Source organism: Corvus kubaryi, unplaced genomic scaffold (assembly GCF_017639235.1).
Source record: "Corvus kubaryi isolate FWS band 111438036 unplaced genomic scaffold, C.kubaryi_AGA036_p1.0 65028, whole genome shotgun sequence".
NCBI classification, from domain to species: Eukaryota; Metazoa; Chordata; class Aves; order Passeriformes; family Corvidae; genus Corvus; species Corvus kubaryi.
The window spans coordinates 7,083-32,372 of record NW_024581705.1 but is presented as its reverse complement, the minus strand read 5'-3'; the positions used below and the strand labels follow the sequence as shown (position 1 = coordinate 32,372).

Genomic DNA, 25,290 nt, shown 5'->3' with positions numbered 1-25,290 from the left:
GTCTACATACACTTCTACTGCATCTACTCCCTTAAATATAATTTTTAAAAGTTTGATATTCAACTGGACTATTTTCAAAGAAAAAGACTAGAAGCACAGGAAGAAAAAGACTAGAAGCACAGGAGGCTGAAGTTTCCAACGTCAGAACAGGTGGAAGAATTGCAACCCTGTCCATGTGCTGCCTGATAATGATCTCTAGAAAAGCAAAGGCATAAATTAAACTATATACAATCTTTTAAGTTTTTAAACTTTTCCCCCCTTCTTTTTAACCAAAGATACTGAAAGAGTACAAATTTATTTTCACATAAAGTTGAATTATTACTTTTAATCCAGTGCCAGGTGGAACAGAAGACAATACTTACCTGTAAAGCCAGACAAAAAACTTCTGAGGAAGGTGATTTTCCAAGAAAATATTAACCATTCCTTAAGCCAGTCACCAACCTTGTTGTTCAGCATACTTTCAAAATGGTGGTCTAACTTCAGGGAGATAGTAATGTTCAACAACAGATGCACATATAAATATTCAATCTATTTATTGTAGAAACACTGAAGACACGATATAGTTTTAACATACTTCCACTGAATAAGTACTAATTTAATCTGAACAACACATTGTTTATTGTGGAAATGTTGCAGACACAAACAGAGATTTAAACACAGTTTAAATCCACCATCAGAGAACATGACACTTAAGGAAGGCCAAAACAAAATGGCTCTTAAAGCTAAAAAGGAGAGGCAGATGCCATTTCCTAGAAATGAAGGAAGGTAGGCTCCACTGGAGCAGCTTTAATACTGGGATTTTCTTTTGGATTGGTGGTAAATGAAAAACCCAGAGCCCAGTGATTTTTCTTTTTTACCTAATTGCTCCAATCCAGGAATCTTTGGCACAAGAATTTTCCTTTGCTTTGTGGCTCTAAGATTATTCAGCCATTTGTTCTTAACAAGGCCACTGTTTTGATAACTTTTAATCCTACTCTGTGGCATTTAAGTGCATGTTGTGCAAAGAATGCTCTTGAGTGTCAAATTCTATCTTGATAGGAGACTAACAGCACCAGATTATTGCACTAGTTCTTTTCTACTCTAGTTTTATCTGACTAACAAACAATGCTGTTAGAGAACTGATTTTACTGACTGTTTGCTACACTGGCCTTATTTTATTTCTTCTACACTTACAAGCTGACAAACATATCTACATGCAAGAGGAAAGAATTCCACTGCATTGATTTAAAGAGACAAAAAAATTAATTGCCAAACTGAAAGTTATTTTAAGATAATCATGCAGATATTCTATTTCTAGTTCACTCTTGTACACTTCCTAGATTTAAACCACTGAGCTGCACTGCTTCTTCTTTGCAGAAAGAAATATAAATGAGGCCTATTTGAAAAACCTGCACCACAGAGGACACATGTTTTTTTCTGTAAGTCCCAGTGGTACATTTACTTCTTTGTTGCTGTGTATTAGTTGTGAAGCTGTATTCATGAAACAGGGAATGTTTATATATTCAAAACTTGTGCGTAAAACAGAAGTAAATTACATGTGCATTTCTTAGCCATCATTAAAACACTGACAAAATAAAAGTACTATAAAAGATTGTATAAAACTAGAGCTCTACTACACTTCTTTAAACAGCAAAAAACCCATCAGTCTCATAATGGAAATCAAAACTTATTTTTGGGTACAATTCTTTGCATGCCATTCTTCCTTAGAGGGCTACATAATCACTTTACTTTTTCCTCTCATTTTAGTATCAGCAAACATCTGCCTACACATTAATTGAGAAAGTATTAATTAAAAACTGGAAAGTATTAGAGCCTAGCACACTGATTTAAAATGTCTCTGATCACATATTTGATATCAAGTCCTAGCATGAAAATCTATATTTAATCCAAGTAGTTTCTTGTTAGGAAATAGCACACATAGACTGTCAAATTATTTTCAGTACAAAAGATATAGCGATAAAATAGTTTAACCAAACAGCTCTGAAGACTCCTAGGCATCAGCAGCGAAGGCACTTTTCTGGTCACACAGTTCTAAGCACAACGGGACTCAGCACAGCTTTGGTATTTCAACATCTCCTTCAGTTTCTATGCAAGTGATATCCACTGACTGCCCAGTCCTGAACTTCTCCACTTGCAAATAATGCAAAGAAAATCGCTCCAAATAGATTAATAGAGGCAGCAATATAGAAAACCATCTGCCATTCTCCCACAGTATTCTGTCAAAAAAAAAAAAAAAAAATGCAGTCAATTTGCAGCTTCACACTCGAGAAAAAGTAGTTTTAAAATCGATGCTACATGCCTTGCCTATTTAAATGCAAATGCCATTCAGCATGATTTCACAGCAACATAAAAGCATTATAAACATAAAGGATGCAATAAACAGTATAGTCAATTTCAGTTTTATAATACAGCTTACACAGATAGTCTTATCAGAACTGCATTACCCAATCTGGATCAGTTTATCACCCAATATGCAGAGCCATCGACACAACTGCAGCGAATGCTACTGTAAGGGAAACACTACTTTGCTTTCAGATCAGGTGATCCAAGAGCTGAAGTGCCCTGCACTGTGCAGTAAGCTATTCTTAATGACTACTATGTGAACATTCCAGAATCATAAGCCTTTTGGTCCCAACAAGGTAGCTACCTTCACTCAGATTTCAAGAGTAATCCTCTAAACTCTGGTATTTAAGAAAGGCCTTAATAAATGTGTAGTAAAGAACTGTGGTTTATTTGCTTTTTGGGTTTTTTTTCCTTTTCAAATAAAGAAATAGTATCTGTAGATGTCTAAAGTTTTTGGGGTTTTTTTTAAAGTTCTGGATGATGCTGTAACAAACCTGTGAATGATCTTACTACAAAAACAGAATACCATTAGTATGGAGGGGAAAAAACTAAACCAAACAAAAATATCCTAAAACAACCCACTTGTTAAGATATCTGGAAGAACTAATTTTATTGGAATAATGAATTAATGAATATTTTCAGATTGTTTTTGGTTAGAGCATGGTGCTAATAACGCCAAGACCATGAGTTTGATTCTCATATGGGCCATTCACTTAAGAGTTGAACTCAAAGATCCTGTGGGTCACTTCCAATTTAGAATATTCTGTGATTCTGTGATTTTTAAGAAAATCCTTAGAATTACCTCCAACTCCAAAAATTCAAGTGCATCACTAATCTTACTCCTCCTATCTCCCTTTCTTAAAAGATTTTAGAATAATTCATATGTTCATTGAAAAAATAGTAATCAAAAACTCCTCAAAAGCCCCAGTGCTTCCCTTTTTCTATCGAAATCACTACAGCACCTTGTTAGTCAAATCTAACACTAGAATCTAGTTTCTCACTTATCTGACAAATGCTGACATTAGAACTCAACACCTCACGTGACAGCCTAATTAAAAAAAAACCAAGCAAGAACTTGTTCTAATTTGATAAAACAATACCACAAATATCTAATCTAGTTGGTGTTTTATCAGAGTTCTACTGTGATAAAAATATATTCATTTTGTTTCTAGAGAATATAAGGGGTGAGTCCCTAAAATTTTCAAGTCTTACAAAGGTATTTGATTTTACCCTTATTTTCCTGATCAGAATCAGGACAATAAGAGCTAGGAATTAAGTAATTCAAAACAATGGAACAACATGATTTACAGGTGTAACCCACATTTCATTTAACGACTGCAGACGTGAGAAGAAGGAATTTCTATTCAATTGAGATAAAAATATAACAACTCACATTATGAGTGAGGTTTTTGGCAATAACTGGCCCCACCATTCCTGGGATAGTAGCAAAAGAATTTGTGATCCCAAGGAGAATTCCAGCATACCTGCAAGAGAAGTTGTTGACACTGCTTATTAACTTGTCAGGCTTATTAATCATGGACACCATTTTGCCTAACCAGGCCTCATCTTGATCACACAAGACAAATAAAACACAAATATTCCAGTGTGAATGACTTGCTTTTCTTCTAATAACAACTCACTGTCACCTTGGTACATACATTTTAAAGGACATAGTTTAGTTGTGGACTTGGTAGTGTTAGATTAATGGTTGGGCGTGATGATCTTAAAGATCCTTCTCCACTTAAATGATTCTCTATGTCTCTATTTTTCAGAGGCTAGTTATGGAATTTAACTTAAATTGCCTATGGCTTTGCTCAAGATCCATAATCCAAATCCACATCCCCTTTGCTAAGCCACAACAAAACTGTCTGGAATGGATCCACTGGAGCAGTTAAAGACACATTGCATGTCTTGAAGTAGAAAGACAACAAGGAGTATGACAAAGTGCTCTTTGCCAACAGTAAGAGTTGGTTCAGGTTTCATTGCTAAAAATCTGTCTGCCAAGGAGGCAATATCCACAGTGTGCCTGGATATCCCCACTTACACTAAAAAGTGTATATTCCAAAGATAGGAGTTCAGAGTGCTGTGGCAGTCCTTCTATTCAGCTTTCTGTGGGTCAAGGCCAATGGGAAAGGGGTCTGACTAAACCAGTTCTGCTGGTTGCCATTCCTGCAGCTCCATTCTGAGGCCTCCTGTTCCATGAACGTGCTGCTCTCTCACACACAAATGTATGCATATGCACCAGCGGCCATAAAAACTTGCTGGGAAAAGCTGATAACTTGCTTAATATCTGTCTCAGCACCTCATCTCTAAGCAATTCAAGATCTCTCTCACAGGCATGTTGCAATACCGAAAGTTTGAAACTGTACCACAAGTGCAGACTTGTGAGAGAGACTGAAGAGAAATAAGAGCCAGATGTTCCACAGCAGTTTGACCTTCCAACCACCAGGGCACAGATCCCTGTGTTTTAGATTTTCAAGGTGGATTCGTTGGCTGAAGAATCACACAAAATACTAATAGCTGCAGTTTACCATAGGAGAAAGGAGTCATATCCCAGTCATCATTTTAGGCTGCTCAGAGTAAAATTATGTCCTCACCAATTTTAACATAACAGAAACCTATTTCATCTCTAAAGAGAAATGCATACCTTTGAAATTTTATTTACCAAAACAGGAGAATTCAACCATACAACATTGTTACAAAAGGTTGCAATATGCGTATTCATTCCAGTGATATTAGAAAAACATGTGTTTTTTTCCTGAGAAAGGGAAACAATCATCTAGCCTACTAGTTGATTTTTTAAAGTCTACACTACATGTAATTTTAAAGTGTGGCCATGCTTTAGTTAAAACTTCTTTATTTCTTTCTAAACCTGGAATGCAGTCTTCCTATCTTGGAAAGTGGTTTAGAATTAATAGGCCTTTATGATGCTGAATGTCAAAGTGTAAAAGTTTCCCTTAGGAAAATAAGCGCATGAAGCAAAACCCCATTTAAAGCCTTTAAGTAGAACCAAATGCACTTTGTCTTCAACATGTTTAAGCACTACAATACTGCTAACATACACTTTTAAAACTAAACATAGTCGACAAAGATCTCTGGCAACTAATTGCTGGCTAAATGCCTCTGTTTATGCCCAGTGTTTCTGACATAGGTTGCATTCTTGATAGTGCTCGCTGTTTGATGCAGATAACTGTGATGACACTCCCTTAGTACAGTGGAAACTCCCATATGAAAAGGGAAAGCAAAAAGTGACATGTCTGTAGAGCAAAACCAACAGTAAGCTGTTGGTCAGGTTCTTATGGCATAATGGGGATAACCAAATACAAATTAACTTGCAGAGCAGTCAAGTAGTAAAATCAAGAGTATAAAAAAACATCTATGTGAAGTATTTAGTATATAACAGAACCACATGAATATTACAAGGGCTCATGGTAACACCAGTATTAAAATTTGTAATAATAGAAATGTATTGATGTAGACTTAAAAAGCTAAAATACAATATTTTCCCTAGAAGAACAATCTTGTCTCCCTTCTGTCCCCAACCCTTCCCCAATCCAATTCACAAATGGCATAATAAATACATGTTAGAAACCAAAACCACATAGCAAATATTGTTTTTAATTAAGCATCAGTATTTTCATTCACTTTTTTCCTGTGAATATAATAATTATTATGCAAGTTCTAGTAGTAAAAAGGGACTGTTTGCTATTCTAGGAAGCATACTTTTAACTAATTTAAATGGGTATTTGTGCATTTTGAAACTGCTTTGAATCACTTCTGGTTTTTCTAACATCTTTCACTAAATTATGAAAAATAAATATTGAGCTCTGAGTAGACTCTACAGAGGTTTCCTTCACACTTTCATGCAGACTTTGTTTTTAGATTTCTCCAATTATGTCAAGTATTTCCTTGAAATTTTGTATGTCGGCCTTGATCATTTTATCCAACAAAGTTCAGACAAGTTGCAAAAAACTTAGGTGTGGGGGGAGGAGTAAAGACAGTCTTCCTTTTCTTCTCATCTTATATGTTTTTTACATTTCTGTGTCTGAAGAAATTTTTTAATATGACTTCTGTTACAAGGACATGCTTTTTTTCTTTCTCTGTCCCCATTTGGACTGATTTGCCCTGAATTAAAGCATGCATGTGCTGAATAGAAAATCACTGATTTCAATAAAACAGCACTCACTCTCACCACGTCACCACCAAAGAAAGTCTTCCCACATATGCAGCCATGCGCCTCTAGAGGCAATGCTGGGCCAAAGTCCCTGAACTACCAGCAAGACACTTCCTCCTCTTACACTCAGTCTGCTCCCTTCTGCCTGTCTGAGAGGGAAGAAGAGCTAGAGGAACTTGTCTGGTGTAAATCCAAAGGGAATAAAAGCAGGACTTTATCGAGGGTAGGAAGAACAGAGTGGGATTTGGTCAGAAGGATCAGCAGCAGTTCATATGCGGAACCTAGCTATGCCTGCTGACAGGCATCGGCACTGTGTAACTTCATTTTCTTCTTGTGGCTTTTTTTCAACACCTGAAATACTCTGAATACTGTTATAAACAAATTGACTCTTGAAATAAACACATTTGAAATTCAAAATGAAGCATCTCAAATTAGAAGACACATACAACATCCTAGTTTGGGAAACCTCAGCCATTGCCTACATACAGAAGTTCCTTGTGCGTCTAAGTCACACTGCAGTTGCATGATTTCCTTTTTCCTGTCACAACTCTGTTGCATTCCATGGACACATTAAATTGTACTCACATAACAAGCACAATTTAATACGTATTTTGGAAACTAACCATTGTAGTTCTGCAAAACTAAGCTTGAAACAGAAGTTGTATAATGAATGGTCTCATAACACCCCAGATGCACTGCTTTAAGTACATTTTCCAAATTTGTAGTTATATGTGATTTAAAACAAAGTGCACCACAGAAGCTATTTTTCTTACTTTCATATTCAATTCAGCAGTACAAGCAGTTTATAGCTGGCCACTAATACCTCCCCTCTTGCTTGCTACGTAACCTCACCTGCCAAGATTAACTGAGTTCCCACTATTTCATATCCATTTGTTAAGTCAAAAATTGTCCGTGATTGTGGATGTGACCACCATCGTTTCAATTGCCCAAGCCTGGATACCACCTTCAATTGGGACCCATATAAATTGACTAGATGATCAGAATTTTTTTATAGGTAGTATTTCTAGAAATTGTTTTTTACTCTACACTTTAAGTCATTTCATTTTACACATTAATACAGAAACACCATTTTCTTTGGACATGAAGTCATTTGACCCTGTTCACATCTAAGTGCTACCACAAATTGGAAAATGAATGACAAAGTAAAGTACTTGACTTTTACCAGTGCACTTTTAGAAGAATATACATACATCCACACTCTTTGGGGAACTGATGGATCTGCCTAATTCTGAATTTGTAACACTGGAGAAATTACAGCTTGAAGTCTTAACTTTCCATTCTTGAAAAATATTCATTTAAGAGCAATTGTACATACCTGATTTGTCACGTACTGACAAATCAGGTCAACTACTTGTAACAATAATTAGATTCCAGTGTACAGAATGTTTTTCAAATGCAAATAATTTGCCTGTATCACAGTGCTTAAATATGGTAAAGTTCATACCAAAGGTTGATAGCTCTGATGGAAAAGCTGAAGACAGTGAAACACTTAACTGTACTGTGCAGTTCAAAAAATACTGTCCTACTAAGAACATGAATTCAATATGACAAAAGTCTATCAAGTCTATAATTAGAATCTGTAATTACAGGAATTATATAATTTATTACTGCAGGATCAAAATTGGAATGATTCTAAACTATTGTTTATGTCACAGCCTCTGCCAACCTTGCACTTTTTGCAAATACAGTGCTTAATACTGTAAACCCAAGTAATTGTCAGTGTTTACACTCCAGCTCTGTACAGCATGTGCTCCATAGATACATTTCCAAGCCACCCCAGCAACACAAAAAGAAAAAAGAGGGGTCACAAACATTTGACATGCACTAACAACAGCTTCAGTAATACTTACGAAGGTGCTATGTCTAGATGATTGATGCTGTAGCCTGATGTACAAAATCCTCCTAGTGTTGTTGATATGGTCACGAACGCAACAGCCAGTGCATAGTTGCAGCCTATGAATCCAGCTGCTACTAAGAACACCGCAGGTCCAATCATTCCTTTAAGACAGAAGCCTCAGAATCAATGGACGTTTAACACGAGACACTGGGACGCGCCAAGTGGAGTGTACGTTTCCCATACAACTTCCACCGCCCCCTGCCGTACAGAACCGGCACTGCACCACGCGCGTTACAGTGGGACGGTACGGAATCAGAAATGGTTTCGGGGGGAAGGGACCTTAAAGATCATCTAGTTCCAATCTCCCTGCCACACGCAGGGACACCTCCCACTGGATCAGGTTGCTCAGGGCCCCATCCAACTTGGCCTTAACCACTTCCAGGGATGGGGCAGCCACAACTTCTCTGGGCAACCTGTTCCAGTGCCTCACCACCCTCTCAGTAATGAATTTCTTCCTATTGTCTAATTCAAATCTACTCTCTTTAAAGCCACTCCCCCTTGTCCTATCACTACATGTCCTTGTGAAAAGGAAGAGCAGATGGGTTGCAAAACTGTTGTTGTCTCAAGAAACAGCAACTAGATCAGAAATATCCCACTCTAGTGGTAAAGAACAAACTAGATTAAAAAATTAACAAAAATCAACAGATACTGAAAATTACCTCACAAATTATTTTTTTTTTATTGCTATAAAAAAATTGAAGCTACACTGACACTGTGAACCCTGAGTGAACCCAGGATAGCTGTAGAGATGCTGCATCGGGCACTGGAAACAGCTTATCAGCCACCATGAGCTCAGGCACACTGCTTCCTATCTGCAGTTAACTTTGGTACCCATTTCCCAGGACCACAGCCCATTCACATGACCCCATTGTGACCTCTGCAAACAGCTCCAAGTACATGTTTTTCTTGATGAAGCCAACCTAAGTCCTACTTTTCCCAAGACAACAACATTTTTTCTCCTGTTATACATACAAGGGTGTGAGATGTGTAGCCCTGCAGTAAACCGAATCACCAAAATAGCATAGACTTAAGACAAACAAACAAAATGCCTGAGAATTTATTACAGGAGCTGCTTTAAAGAAAGCAGTTGAGTCAGCTGAATTGAGAAGCCAGCAAGGATGACCATACAATAACTGGGCTGCAACTTTTGTGGATCCTGTGCCTAATGTATTTTTTTTTCCTTCAACTTCTTTCCCCTGTTCCCTCTTTTACTCAGCAATCAACTCCTCTTTCCTAAATACAGCCTTTTACCTGTGTTTATTGAAATCTGATCTGGCTGATCTGTTGGTGATTTCAGATCCTCTCTCCTCCCAGTCAGTCAAGACCATTTTGGATTCTGTTTGATCTTCCTACTGTGGTCGCAACTGTAAATTTTACAAGTGTATTCCTATTTACTTGCTTAAGCCTTAGATAAACAAAACACTGAACAACAGAACAGGCTCATGCAGAACAACATCCCGGCAGTCTGATAAACCTTGTTTGATAACAGTGTTTCAGTCACCCTTTTATGGTGACTTTACCTGACTGTTTATTTGATTGGTTTGCTTGTAGTCCAATTATCTTGATCTAAAAAAAGCTTTTGACAATCTCTTATTGTTCTCTTATCCAATAGGCCTACTTTTCATGGAAAAAGATAGGATTTACTCCTGACACATTATTGTACAGATAAAGTTGCTCCTCTCAAGTCATGAACAATGCTGCCTCATCTCACAACAGAATGTCAGACTACTCTCCCAAGCTCCTAAGCTTTCCCAAATTGATATTATTATATGTTCTAAGATTGTATGTTCCAAGAGATGATACTGCACCTACCTATTAGGGTAAAACATTTGCGAACACAAACAGTGGAGAAGTTCTGTTTTTCCCGTAAATAATCAGCAATTTGCCCAGACAGAATTATACATAACCAGCAGCCAAAATAAGGTAGGGCAGACAAAAATCCATTCTGTTAAGGAGGTTAAAAGATGACAGTTAAAACACTGAAATGACAAATCAATATGCTGAAAAATCACTTGTGCTGGAACATTAACTGAGACTGAACCAGAGGTGACAATTCCATCCATCCACATAATTATTGCTGGTATTACATAAAATACAAACCTAGGGATAGAAAAAGCAAAGCATAATAAAGTTACCCATGTGTAAACGCCCCATCACATGACTTAATCCATAACTACCAATGCAGTCAGACCAAAAACTCCAAGGTTTAAAAAATCAGCAACTGGGTTCAGGAATAAGAAAACTGTAACTGAAGGTATCCTGTGGAAATCAACCTGATCATGGAAGTTTCCAGGACACCAATATCAAGGGAGTTACTAAAGTTAGTGGAAGCTGTAAATATTATTCAGAATTTTGAAAACTATATAGAATCTCTGGTTTTGTACTACTGTTACATTACATTATTCCTTATCCATCTGCTGAAATATCTGGTGCTTGCTGTAAACAGAAGACAAAATATAGAACTAGGACTTTCATCACATCTAGGCTGGACATCCTGAAATCCCAAAGCAGAGTTATTCAGATCTGACATGACTTACACTGAACTCACCAGTTAATCCCCATTACTTTAAACAAGTGCTGTTTAGAGACTTCTGTCTGATTCTACATGATTTGCAGATGAAGGGAAACAAAAGGTACTATTAAACTGCCTACATTTACAGCCTTTCCAAACAATTACAGATAGCTACTGATAACAGAGCTATAATTTGACCATACCCATGATTAAAAAGAGGTATTTGAATAGAAATACTGTAACCTTTATACACTAGTATAAAACGTATTAACTGTCAAGAAGTGTCAAGAAGTGGAAGATTCCCTAGGAATTTTAATTTGAATTGAAACAAGAAACACATCCCCACCTCCAGTTCATTGTATCAGCACTTGTGCATGCTGCCTGTTGGATTTCAATGCTCAGTTTTCACTAACAGTAGGTAAAATTTTGAAAAATAGAAGAGTCTCAGTAATTAAAAAACTTTTTAAAAGCACTATTCAAAGACACAGCATTATTTATAACTAATTTCTGTATTTTAGAAAGGAAACTGAACAGCAACAACTGTATAATATTTTAAACGGTAATGCAATCTCCATCTAAATGTGTGGCAACAAAGTTAGTTCTACACTATTACACAAGCTTTTTTTTTTTTTGATGTTCACAACAGTCAGTACTCTAAGTTGCTCTAAAAAGAAGAAACATAACCCAGAGACAGAGGAAACCACTTCACAGCAGAACCATTTAATGCAACGTGTGTTTTACAAACGTTATGTGCCACTGAGAGCCGTGGTAGCAAATGACTTCCACAGATGTTGATGCCTCTTCAGGGAATACCTGAAGAGGCACAGTAAGGAACCCAATCAGCAACTTCAGTTAGTTTTTTCCAGCCATTTTGCAGCTTGTCCTAATGCAACCTTCTCTTCTAATGCTAAGGTTCCCCATCTTCTCCTCCCAAGATTGCTGGCATCACGTCTTTCTTGCACGGCATTCATCTTCAGATTGCTCTAAACCAGTTTTGTTTTTTAAACCAGGAAAAGACTATGTTAAACGTCTTGAAATTTCTGAGCACCTTTTTATCTTAGCTATACCAGTTTCTCCAGGTAAGCTATGCCATCACCAAAACAGTTTCATTAAAAACAGACCAGTACAGTCAAGTAATTGCTATAAATAAGAATATTCCACCTCCCTCAACTCCTAATTTTTCCCTGATAAGTAACTCAATTTTATAAAATTTCCTTGAAAAGCACTGTATCTGGACCTTAAGGCTATGGTTTTGTTTCATCCAGTTACCTTAGTAAGAAAAGGTATTTTACCTCTGCTGCTCATTGAGGAAAGAAAGTGATAATTTGGAAACTGATCCAATCAGAATGAAGCTTCCTTCTGGTCCCTTCCTCCCCCAAACCCCATCCTTAAAATACTTTCAAAAATGCCACTTGTCCAGTGGTTTTCTTAGTTTTTATTTTTAACTGGAAATGTTCTCCTCTATGAGGTAGCAAAGAAGTAGACAGTATTTCAGAAGCCATAAAACTTGGTGTAAAATCTGAAATAATCATAGAAGCCATAGATCGGGGAAAATATTTTTATAGTTATGTTTTAAAACAGAGCAGTTAAAGATGGGTACCATGCATCTTCAAACAGAAAATTTACCTTGAAAACTAGCACTAAGGTAAATGTCAGATAAGTAAAGATAGTGGAAATTATATGGCAGGCAACTTTTTTGATGCATCTGCTTCACTGTGCGGGGTTATCATTTCCCATCTATATGTTTACATTCCAAGGTTCTTAAACGGGTTCTTCTATTCTAAACAGCAGATGATTTAGTTTCTTTAATTCAGAAGAAAGTGACTATATTTGCACGTATCTTACCTCCTGTGCATCAAATCGCAGGATCTCCTTCATGTATGTGGGCAAGAGTGTAAGAAGTGTATAGAAAGTCCAATTATAAGAGAAGTGTGCCACAACAATAGCCCAGAGTGGAAGAGACCCCAGCATAGGTCTCCAGGGAACAGATTTCTGTGTAGAAAGCTGGCAGTCCGGAGACAAAAAGAGAAAAAGAAAGAAATCAGGATGTTGATATGAACATTTACTAAATAAAGCATTTTGATGCTAATCAAATCTATGCTGATCACCCATTCTGAAAGGCACAAAATGAGTCTCGGTTGATAGATACAAGTCATCAGCAATGAATTAATTACTGTCTTCAGTTCTCAGTGAAGGTGTACTAAGGTATGTTACTGCTCTGATGTTTACTATTCCAAAGTAAACCAAATACTACATTTTGTAATTCAAAAAGCATGCCTTCCCTTGTTGAAATTTGATGCCTTCTGCTTTTACTACAAATAATTTAATATTTAGTCACCCCTGAGGTGTTTATTTAGCTGAATCTTTCCGACTCAGATATTAATTGTGGTCTCTCAGCCAGCTTCACTGTTTGTAAATACATATTCCCCCAGTCACAGGAATGAATCTTATGCAAACTTTAGGATGTGGCTCATTAGCATTTTCTCTGCAAACAGCAATCTGTTTCTTACTCTAGATGACACACTGAGAAAGAGAAATGCTCTAAAATATTATACTGCAAATGTTGAAGACATTATACAGGTCTGCATCTAGTATAAAGTGACATATTTGAGCTTTTTTTAAAAATAAAAAGCTTTTTAAATAAAGCACCACAAAAACATCTGTAACAAAAGGCATTATTATAAATGCTATTTGATTGCTGATTTTAAGTTTACAACTGCATTATTTTTAAAAATTTTTTGGTTCGAAAAATCCTGCTTCCATTTCAGTTTAAGAATGCTATTCTATACATAAACAGAGCATGACATTAATGACAATGTTTGTGGTTTATGTTTAGGCTTAACTAGGTATGTCTACACCAAAGTGCTGTACCTGATCTTTTAGAGAAGACAGTATATATTCTCTTTCAGCATGTGAAATGCTCCTGTGAGTTTCTGGTGTATCACTAACCAAACACATCCAGAAGAACCACCATAATACACCAAGTGCACCTATTATTGTGAAAAGATGGGTGAAGAGATAAAAATTTTTAAAAAGCACTTATATTGAGCGAGTATATAATCTCAGATGATATAATCAGAAGTGTTTTCTCAAAACTCTAATATAATTTTAATGAACATTATTTTTTTATCTACTTACAAACACTAGTTCCCCAAAGTGTCTTAAAAATGCACATTTAGATACAATAAACAATGAAGATGACTAAGCAGGACTTTTTGTTTTTTCCTCTTTTTTTTTTTATACTTGAAGTGCTTCATGCAGCAAGAAAGCTGATGCACATACATAATTGTATTCTTATCAGTCACATGGAAGAGACACAAAGGATATGGCTCATCCTCAGGAAATAAAAATTCATGTGAAGTTTAATCACAAAAAATGCTTTGTGCACATACATAGAATATCACTACATACAGCTTAATCGATGCACCAATCCTCCTTTTCTTTCTTAAGCCAACTCCAGAACTATCCTTTGAAAAAAGGTAACTTTTCAATAATCAGTCCAAATTAACTGCACGTTTATGTAACTGTAACATTGCAACTTATTTCATCTTGTTCAGTTCTTTGGTTTGAATCCTTGTAACTTATAAGAAATTGGACACGGTTTTTTTGAGGAAAATGTAACCCTCGTCTTACATTCTGATTCCCTCTTCCCCATGGAGAATATGAAATGGCTCAGACATGTAAACGGACCTGGAAAAAGCATCAGCTAGACCTGTTAGCTAGATGCTGTTAAAAAAAGTATTTTCTGTTTCAGCTTCTTCCAGAACATAAGCCACAGTAAACATGCTATGCCTTGCATTTTGGGCATTCTTTCATGGTCCCTGTGACTGCTAGAGATTTTCCACACTTTAAGCAGCAGTAACTTTTCACACGTTCTTTCATTCAAAGTAGAAGTTTATTCCTGGGATTAAAGTTATTAACTCAATTTCACACTCCAGATAAGAAATTTCAGCCTGCTGTTTTCAAGTGATGGGAGAGTTAAGAGCATTTGACTTGTACCAGCTTTTGTCCAACTCAGAGACATCTTTGCTCATTGGAAGAAAGCTTATTTAGCCATTCACTGGAATCTACTTAGCTTTAAATATCTCTAATTGCCCAGAAGGAATAAAACAGCAACCCAAAATGTCAAACACACTTTTAAAACTCAAAATAAGTTTTCTAACATATGCTTTTCAAAAAGAATGTGGATTGTACTTTAAATAATTAAGAAAAATCAAAACAACACAAACTCACCAAATATGTAGAACACATAAACCCAGTTCATATAGTAACAAATTAAACCAGATAGTGGCAGAGACACAACAGTTCCCAGCTGTGCACCTACCAGAAGAAAGCAAAACAAAGCGGAAAAATAATTAGATCTCCTATGGACCCCTTAAGTGTAAGTGGCATTTCAGAGTTATTTTATTTCTCTGTAATAAATCATGCATAAAGATTGTCACCACCACTAGAGGGTTGTGATTTGCTTTAAAGAAACACAGGCACAATGAGCTGCTTCGGCAGCTCCAAGCAAATAGAGCCCCAGTGCCCTACAAAGCCAAAATTGGAAGCAAAGAGCAATAAAAGATAATAATTCTTGGCACATTTGTCTCCAATAAAGTGACGGCTCTAACACATCTAAAGCAATGCAAATTAGTCAACTAGTATTGCTGTAAAACAAGAGAGAGCTGAATGCAGTATAATTAAGGCTTCGGGAGTAAAGTGTTACAATATAGTCAGTTTGCATTTTTCGTATCTCCTACTAGCTCTACAAAACCAGGAATGCTAGAAACATGAACCAGAAGTCAGCCATATATAACCAGTAGGTTCAAATTCCATGTTCCCTAAATGTGACAAGGTGTAGGATCAAGGAAGAAGGGAAAGATGAGCAGATTCCAGTTCAGAATACAGCCAAAACCCAGAAAGAACTATTCCTGTGCTTATAATTCAACATAAATTTTGCAAAGAATAAGGACGGCAGGTGTTTCCCTTTCGAAATCTAAACCAGAAACCCATATTATTTACATACTTAGACACTCTACTGGTGATAAACAGTAGGTTTTGTCTCTTAATGTTATCTGTACGATTACTTCTCCAAACCTAATCTCAACTCAGAAAATATTAACATTGTATTGATACTCTGACTACCTAGATTCCATCTTCACGGAAACAGTAATTTTTATTTGAGGCAGAAAGCTCCAACCATGAACAACAAAAACACATACATCATGCAAAATATAAATCAAAGTAACAGCTATATATAACCTTAACCACATGTACTCTCAGAAAATCAACATGATCACGATTAAATTAACTACCGAGCACATGACGGCCAATGTGCAGGAAAACAGCCTGCCAAGCTTACACAAGATGTCTTAGCCACCCGTGACTGCTAACAATTGGCTCTTCAAGGCCACAGACTCTTCTCACTAGTACATTAGCATATAGTTTCACAAATTACATAAGGACAGTTTAAAAACTCCCATTTGCTAGATGCAGTAGAAGGCAATCCCAACCCTGTACTCTCTGCTTAACTTGTGTGCTGGGTCTCACATGAAGACTTCTTTTAAAGTGGATTTAATTAAACACTAAGGCAGAAAACAGATTTTTAAAAAAGAGAAAGAAAAAAAGCTTTCTGATGCATTAGGTGTATTGAAGTAGATCATTGAAATGTCACTTCAATGAGTGATGAGACACTTGGTTCAGAGCAAAGTGAAGAAATGTGAGCAAGAAAGGATTAAGGCTTCATTCCTCTGGGAAAATCACTAGACTGTCACTAGACTGTCCTAGCTCCTTAAGAAACTGTAGCTGAAGTTTATATGGTATAGCCCTGTCTTCTTGATAAACCACAGGTCAAATAAAAAAGCTGTAACAGAATTATTACTAATAGGAGTGAGCAAAGCAAACCATTACTTCAGTAACTGAATACAAAATTTGTCATCCTCAAAGAAATAATATCAATTTTGACTAGCACATTTGGAAACCCATGTTTTTCACCTGTCCCTCAAATATTGCACCAAGCAATGTGACTGACCAATAAACCCCTAAAATGCAACAAGGTTCAGTGGAGGAGGGCAAGAGCAATGGGAAGAAGATCAGGGAATAATGCTGGGTGTGACCAACCACAGTTGTTGCAAAGAAGCTGACTTTATCTCAACACAAAGGGCACCAGAAGGTGGCTTTGGTTTAGATAAGCAGCTATGTCAGTCGAGTGGATCAGCTGGTGGCGTAAATGTTTCTCCTCATTCAGTTCATTAAAAGTGTGACTGTCTCCCTGACTTAGCCAGACCAACATGAGGGAAGTGAATACGTGGGTCAGCCCAACACAAAGTATAAAAGCTAAACAACAACAGAATTTCTGAGAGAACAACAAACTCGACTTGCCTTCAACCCAAATTGAAGTGTATTGCAATTGCTATATTTTATAAGTGTCAACTTACATTTGCTAACTTATATTTGTACTGTGCTTTCAGTAAATTCTGTATCACTCTGCTAAATCAAAAATCCTGTGTAACATCAGCTATCTTCAAACAAGTAAATCCAGTATCAAATATTACACCTTCCAGATGTAGAGTATCTAGGAGAATCTGGTCAGGGAGTACTGGACTCTGACACGGAGCTCTTGCAGCAATACATGGGACCTTGGATGGTTTCTTCCCCAAGCTCCTCCAAGAACACTTAAAAAACACTCCGAAAAACAACCAAACAGCTTTATCCTGTGACTGCCCCAGCTTTTTTGTTCCTAATACTAAATCTTTTTTATTTACAGTATCTTCTCTTAATCAGCTTCACAGTAACTCTTTGCATCATTTATACCAAAGTTTGACCCAAGTTTATACTTATTTGTAGACCACTACCTTTTGTCAGGTTATAAAAGCCATGAAGAAAACTAATGGAAAACAAGACTTACTTTAATGTTATGCTTTCTGGATTAAATGCTGATTAAAATTTACAATATAAATCCCTTTGATTTAAGTCAATCCTCCCTGTTACAGCAGTAAAAATTTATAATCCCATTATCAGCATGGGAATTTCTCACCTGCATATGAAATACTAAGGAGCTTGCTGCGTTCCATTGGAGGAGCCCAAGAAGACCACATTGAATGCATAGCTGGGAAGGTAACACCCTAGAAAACATCATTTCATTTTGTTGAAATGCGAGAATTTTAGAACTCACTTCAATTTTACATGCTTCAAAGCATGTTTCATTAAAAAGCAGTAGTACAATCTGTTAGTTTGTTGTCTAGCAAGAAACCACTTATAAAACTTCTGCAAGGCATGAGAATAAGGAGGCAGAATTAATTTATCCTGCTTTTGATTCTGTATATACTGGAAAAGCAGAAATTATACAAACAATACTATTTTGAGGCCCTGGTCTCTGGAAAATGAGAATAACTGTAGTTTTGGCTCAAGTATCCTTACATTTCTTATCTGAAAAGCTAAGGCTAAAATATAGTGCAAATGCTTTAATTATTTTAAAAACATAAAACTAAGCCACTTGAATGAAACAATCCATATACTATTCCAGCATACCAACCCCCACAGAGTCTAATCACTACAATTTTAAACAAATTATTCAGATACATATTCAAGTTACACAGAGAAAGCAGGATTACCTCTCCCAGTCCTTCCAAGGCTCTGACAGCTATGAGGTAGCCAACTCCCAAATTTGCAGCTAAGGGAGTAAGCAAGGTGAATACAGAGGTACCAAAGATGCCAAACCCCAGCAACAGCTTGCCTCCAATTTTGCTTGCAAGATATCCTCCTGGAATCTGAGTAATGATATAGCCATAGAAAAAAGAACCAAGGATCCATCCCTGAGTATCAGCATCCCAAGAATATTTTTCTCCCTAAGAAGAGGAAAAAAACCCCAACAAAATGCAGTAAGTTAAAAACAACAGTTTCTCTGACCATATTTTATGTTACATAGATACACTATTTAGTCCTTTATAAATAAATTTCAATTTTTTCGTGACCTACTCCCTAGGGTCTCCTTCCCCTACACTCACCTATACTGCAATCAAAGTTGTGTTAAAAGCTAATTCAGGTAGTTTACAGTCTGTTCAGACATATCTAACCGAAGTATGGAAGTCATCACTACATGAAATACAAGCGCTCTGGCAGTTATGCCTTTCTGCATTCTAAGCAGCTTGGGTTAGGTGACAGGTATGTAAATCTGCCTGAGTACAAATCCCACTTCTGAATCACAGAGTGGACATTCTGTCGTGCTCTATAAAATGGCTTTACCTGCAGAAAATTTATGGACAAAAAAAACAAACAAGGAAATACAGGTGCTTAAATTTAATATAAAGCAAGAGAGCAGTAAAGGACAGGGCTCAAAAAGGTAGGTGGAATAATGGGAGAAGCACAACAGAGGGAAGATGACTTCAGTGGACAATGCGATAAAAGCGAAGATGATTGAGATAGGAATCTGCAGCTATAAAGGAAGCCAGCAAGAAGATATGAACTGTTGCCCAATAAAGTGATTCTGACATTTGGGATCACTTCCAAAAGATCAATTTTTCGGCATCTAAATGAGCAGCATATATTTCACAGAAATGATGAGTCAGAACCTTCCCATAAAGCTCACCATTATAATTTGTTTGTGATAAACAATAAATGACCTCTAAACAAACAAACAAAATGAAAGAAGGAAGATGGCAAGAGTGCTCAGGAATAACTTCAACTACAAGACAAGATCTGTGCAAGTCCAAATTCACAAAACTGGGGATTTTTTTAGAAGGTTTTTTTTCCATATCCAGCAGTTCAGTTAAGAAATGTGATTTTAAGGATTACTGGAAGTCAGAGGTAAAGGATATAAAGGCAAAAAGCATGACCTGGGAAAGAGATCAAAGAAATGAAGAGAAAAATATTACATGTTAATTTGTAATGAAATTTCATGCCATTGTGACTGTACAAAAAGCAGGCAAATTGGACGGTGATGTGAGCTCTGACGCAGATGTAACAGTAACAATTGATTAGTGGCATATAAAACAGTGAGTCATGAAAGATTTACATAGTCAGATTAGCCAATCTTTAAGGAATATCACAGAAAAGAGGTAACGTAAAAAAGCTGACCCTCAGCACAGCACTCCTTAACTAGCTAGTCATTTAAGGCTAATACTTCCCAGAATCGCTTTAAAAGAACCACTGGAAAGGCCATCTAGTGAAAAACAGCCTGTTTTCTTGCCACCTAAGTATGGTTCCATCTATCACAGACTTCTACTAAAACCACTTTGACATGCCACATTACAAGACAATATGTCTGAGACCTCACCGTTGTGTTGCGAGGAACATTTATGGCGGAAGAATGCTCTGGACACACATTGGAAGTCACATTCTTTGCTAAGCTTGTGTTAGGTTCTACCATATCCACTAGAGCGACGCTGAGGTTCACACGCAATGCATACAGGAGGAAGAACCCAAAACAGGCCAGGAGCGCAAGATTGTAGCGAGCTGAGCAGCATGCAGGGACTGAAATGAGAGCAAATGAAAAATGTTTAACAGACCTAACAGAGTAAGAACAACTCATAAGTCGTTTTTACTGATTTTCTCAGAAATCTTAGGGTAAGATAAAAAAATTAGCAAGGAGACAATGTCATTTTTCTTCTTAAGGAGTTTATTCAGTAGGGGTAGAGTCTGAGGCTGGTTGAAAGAATTTTTAAAAACCCTTTCATACCGATGTGCAAAGCAAATGTAATCTTTGTTTAGACAATAGGCAGCTACCCACACTAGAATGGACGCTGCAGAGGAAGGACAGTGTGTGGTCTGTGGAAATGGATTTAGAAACATAGTTTTAAAAGTCCTCTCCAAAATACTGTAATATTTATTTAAGACAGAATTTCACACTAAAAAAACCCAAAAACAAATTAGTGGGAAGCCTGTAATATACATAGAAATGGATCAAGAAAAACAAATACTCTTAAAGGAGTGCTAAACAACAGTCATTGCTATTTCAGGCTGTCTTCTAGGACAAATTTTCCTTCTACAAGTTTGCTTACAAGGGAATATGCATTCGCTGACAGATGCCAAACAGAGAAAACTCCATAAAGGGGAATGGCAAACATTGCGGTGGCACTGTGAAACAGTAACAGGCTCCCAGTTGCCCAGTACACCCTCTTGGCAGTCACAAGACAACAAAGGAAATGAGTCCTAAGATTCAGCATAAAATCTGTCATGACATTAAGTCAGCTCTGTCAGCTGTTAATACACAGATAGCAGACTATGAACTGTAACACGGTTATTGATTTTCTATAATAGTACACAGCAGCATTTGGCAGAGAGCATTCATCAGTGCCAAAGATCCAGATCAGAGCTGAGCTGTAACAGTTTAAAGCTCTGCAGCTATTCTTTATGAACTGGGAATGCTTGAAACTACTGAGCAGAAACGTCAAATTGTTGAGGAACTACTTGAACAATCTGCTGAATTTTCAAATAAAGCATAGAGTTTCCCTTCTTGTGAGGGGAAAGTTTTATATAGGAAAGTTTTATATGGGAAGTTTTATAACCTGGATGTCTGAAACTCTAGGAAGGCTGGGGATCAGTAGATATTACATCAGTCTACAGTGATCTCATCTTTCACTACTCAGAGTTCAAATGATGAATAGAACAAGTACATCTATGAATAGGACTGACCAGAGCTTCATCTACTACTGCAGTACATCACTTAACTGGATTTTCTGATCTGCAGTAAGAAACAAAGGACATGCCCTGTGGACAAGCTGATGAGATACCTTCCCCTTGCCAGTAACTTCCCTGAAACAAGGAATGAGCCTATGTGATTTTATTTTTCAGGGGGAACACCACAGAGCCTTTCTGCAAGATTGTTTTTCATGAAATTAAGAGAACTTTCCCATTTTTGAAGTCTCTAATCTTGATAAATTTTATGTGAAGTTCATTATGGCTGCACAAGTTGTTAAAATGACACAGAGATGCTGTACTTGCTATGTTCATTTAATAAATAAATAATAAACAAGGCTATTGTACAAATACGCAAAACCCCTTCCAGACCTGCGGTAATTGCAAGTTTTGCCTCAGAAGCATTTGAAAAAGCCATCCTGGATTTTTAAATGACATAAGGGAGAGCAGCCAAGATTTTATTGCTTACATTAAAAACAACAGGCACTGAGTACAGGAAGTACTTACTACACAAAAACTAGTCAAGCAGCTTCATTGTTCTGTTGTTTAAAAAGCAATTTGCCTTAAGTAGAAAATGTATAGTCATATAATTTATAACAATGAATATAATTACAAGTAAAGCTACTTAACTGGTCCACTTCTTGTAGTTGCTGGGGTTAGACAGTAATAACAGAAAGCTGAATAACACACTGGTGATGCAACCCTTCCTTGGAAATGCAGATTAACTGGACCATCCATTACTCTTCCGCTGTAAGACTCTTACTGGTATACAACTTGTATGGAGAGCAAGCTCCACCAAACAGATGTGCAAGAACTTAAGGTCACAAGTGTCAGATTTTTTTTCCAATTGTAAGCAGTTTATTAAAAAAACCTAACAAACATGTAGGACTGAAGTCTGAAGCAAATAGCTACTAAATTATTGATTCCCTGTCATTCCATCCTGTGCACTTGAAATACCTAAGAATATTAGACCAGAATGGAAGATTCAAGAAGATTACAGGTGTGTTTCAGGAGATTGCTATAATCACACACAGAGGCATTCGCTCCCCTAAAGGTTAAAGCAGCTAACCAAAGTTTAAAGCATTGTGTTCAAGGTCTTACCTTGACTAGCAGTCTTGGGTCCTACATCCATAGTTAATTCTGATTTCAGGGGCATGTTTAAAAGTACTGTAGCTCTAATTGAACAAGATTCTTAAATTGGAGTTAAAAAAACAGGTCTGTGCTGCAAGCTGCACGGCAGTTAAAGGAAGTTGCTCCTCTGCTGTAGTTTCCTTGTGGGTGAGGTGAGCCACCTCCAACTGGAGCCTGATGTATTGTGCAAACTTAGGAACATATTGCTTTAGGAAGACTTGAGCTCAAATTTCTCTCTTTCTGGTACTTTTAAAGTAATTTTGTTAGCAGATCCCCTTGATGCAGTTGCACATTTGCTAAATGGATTAGAGCATTTTTCCATGGCATACTAAAGAAACTAAAAATCTTACGCTACTCTTTATAGGTTGTACGCTCTGGGAAGCAAAACAGCACAGACAAATAAACGTGCAGGCTGTGTTGTTAAGCTCTGACCATATATCGAGCCTCCTCTTCTACCTTCCTGCATCCTTTCACCTTCTTTCCTCTCCACGCTTGTAACAAGCAATTAGTCTTACTCAAGTTCTGCCTTCATATGGAATTTAGACACAATCTCGATGGACCCCGGTAGTTTTTAATGGTTGGCCCGGTATTTGGGCTGGAATGTCCGCACTGCAATGTCACCGAGCCGAGGGCTGGTGTCTGACAGGGCTGCACGCCTGACCCCACCACCGACAGAGCTGTCAGGACGCGGAGCTGTGCCTGATCCAGCACCTCCGGGCATCGCGGCATCCCGGGCACAGAACGCCGCTAACGGCGCGGGCGGGCGGCGCAGCCCCGGGCCCGTCACCGCCTTCCCCGTCACCCCGGCAGTGGCACGGTGGCACCGACCCCCGGGCCCCATAGCGGCGCTCGCCGCCCGCGCCTCCATAGCAACGCGACGCTGCCACACAGGGGCAGCTGCCGCTCCTCTCACCCGTGTGGGGCTGGGGCTCCTTCAGCAGTGGGGTGCGATCCTCTCCCTCCTCGGGCTCCATCTCACTGCTGCCACCCGGACCGCGCAGCGCGCTCAAGGCCAGACCGCCCGGCGCCACCGCTGCGGCCGGGAGCGTACGGTAGGGTAGGGTGGAGTGGCGTGGCGTGGCGTGGCCTGACCCGGCCCGGCTCGGCTCGGCTCTGCTCTGCCAGGCTCGGCTCAACTCAGCTCGGCTCAGTTTCCCCCAGCCGCCGCTCCCCGCCCGCTCGGCTCTGCCCCGCCGGGGCCGGGCACCGGCGGCCGCAGCCCCCGGCGATCATGTGACGGGCGGGGACGGGCGGAAACGGCTTCAGCCGCAGCGCCACGCTGGGGCGGGCCGCTCTCGGCCGCCATCTTTAGTGAGGGCGGCCGCTCCCTCGCTCCCTCCCGCTGGCTGACGAGGCCGCACGGACGCGCCCTCAGGCGGGCGGTGGGTGTCGCTGTACGCGGTGTCCCGAATGCTGCGGGAAAAGTTCCTCAGAATTAGGACAAATCTGATCACGCTGATCACCACAAGTGGCTGCTTCTCAGTGAAGGCCAGCGGTCTCTCGGTGCGGGTCCACTGTGGCAGCCACGGGCGGAGGAGGAAAGGCTCGAGGTGCGGGCGCTGTGTCTCTCTGTAAGCACTGAAATGCCGTTTAACGATAAATTGCAGATACTGCAGCACATGGTCTTTTTGCTCTGTGTGTGTTTGCAGTGTGCAATTCCTGGACTGAGGTTTTAAAATAATGGAATGTGAAGGGGTTGGAATGGACCCTAAAGATCATCTAGTCCCAACCTCCCCTGCCTTGTGCAGGGACATCTCCCACTAGACCAGGTTTCTCAAGGCCTTACCCAGCCGGGTTTTGAACACTGCCAGGGTTGGGGCATCCACAACTGCCCTGGGCAATCTGTTCCAGTGTCTCACTACCCTCACAGTAAAGAATTTCTTCCTAATATATAACCTAAATATCCCCTCTCTCAATTTATACCCATTACTCCTTGTCCTGTTGCTACAGTTCCTGACAGAGTCCCTCTCTTGCTTCCCTGCAGGCCCCCTGCAGATACTTTAAGGTCGCTATGAGGTCTCCACACAACTTTCTCCAAGTAAACAGCCGCAACTTTCTCAACCTGTCTTCATAGGGAAGGTGCTCCAGTCTCCTTACTGAATACATGTGAAAATGCACCAATATAAATTAATCAGCATCATGGGATATGTAATTTTCCTCTTGGAATCTGTGTTTTTCAGCCCCAGTCAAAGCTAACAACAGAGTGGATATCTTTAAGTTTTACAGGCTCTTCCCTACAGGGGAGCTGCCTCCACTTAGCCTTGCCAGGGCTGAGTGCTGAGTCATTTTGATGCTGCTGCTGGTCATCCACTGAAAGCTTTGGCATTGCTTAGATGCCTGTGCCATCCTACTGGTGTGTAAGTAACTGCCTGGAAAATTCTGTGTACTGGAAAACAGAGGAATGTAAAAGATCCCTGGCAGCATATTCAGGTATATTGTTTCAAACAAGGTACATGTATGAGTTTGCAAGTATCAATAGAACAGCTGTGGCTGTGTGCCTATCACATGGTATTACATCTCTGTGAAAACATGAAGCAAATCAGTGCTTCTGTTCTGGTTCTGAAACTTAGCCTGAGTGTCTTCTGTGAGTCAAAT

General features: G+C 38.6%; 1 protein-coding gene across 1 annotated transcript; it reads right to left on the bottom strand.

Moving 5' to 3' along the window:
* Nucleotides 1-516: 516 nt before the first annotated feature.
* LOC121672891 (sialin-like) lies at nt 517-23,923 on the bottom strand. Its single transcript, XM_042045796.1, has 11 exons — nt 23,609-23,923; nt 20,204-20,400; nt 18,543-18,776; nt 17,966-18,053; nt 15,181-15,267; nt 13,819-13,937; nt 12,793-12,951; nt 10,248-10,380; nt 8,389-8,536; nt 3,737-3,827; nt 517-2,216 (listed from the first exon to the last, which is right to left on the bottom strand). The coding sequence occupies exons 1-11, from the start codon at nt 23,667-23,669 to the stop codon at nt 2,079-2,081; spliced, it is 1,455 nt and encodes a 484-aa protein (XP_041901730.1). The 5' UTR covers nt 23,670-23,923; the 3' UTR covers nt 517-2,078.
* Between the last annotated feature and the right edge of the window lie 1,367 nt (nt 23,924-25,290).

Excerpts from the sequence above, each read along its gene's own strand:
- LOC121672891 (XM_042045796.1), bottom strand. The coding sequence starts at position 23,669 with ATGGAGCCCGAGGAGGGAGAGGATCGCACCCCACTGCTGAAGGAGCCC. Across the intron at positions 10,381-12,792 it reads TGCGATTTGATGCACAGGAG|AATGGATTTTTGTCTGCCCT; the intron begins GTAAGATACGTG and ends CCTCCTTAACAG. Across the intron at positions 2,217-3,736 it reads CCAAAAACCTCACTCATAAT|AATACTGTGGGAGAATGGCA; the intron begins GTGAGTTGTTAT and ends TTTTTTTGACAG.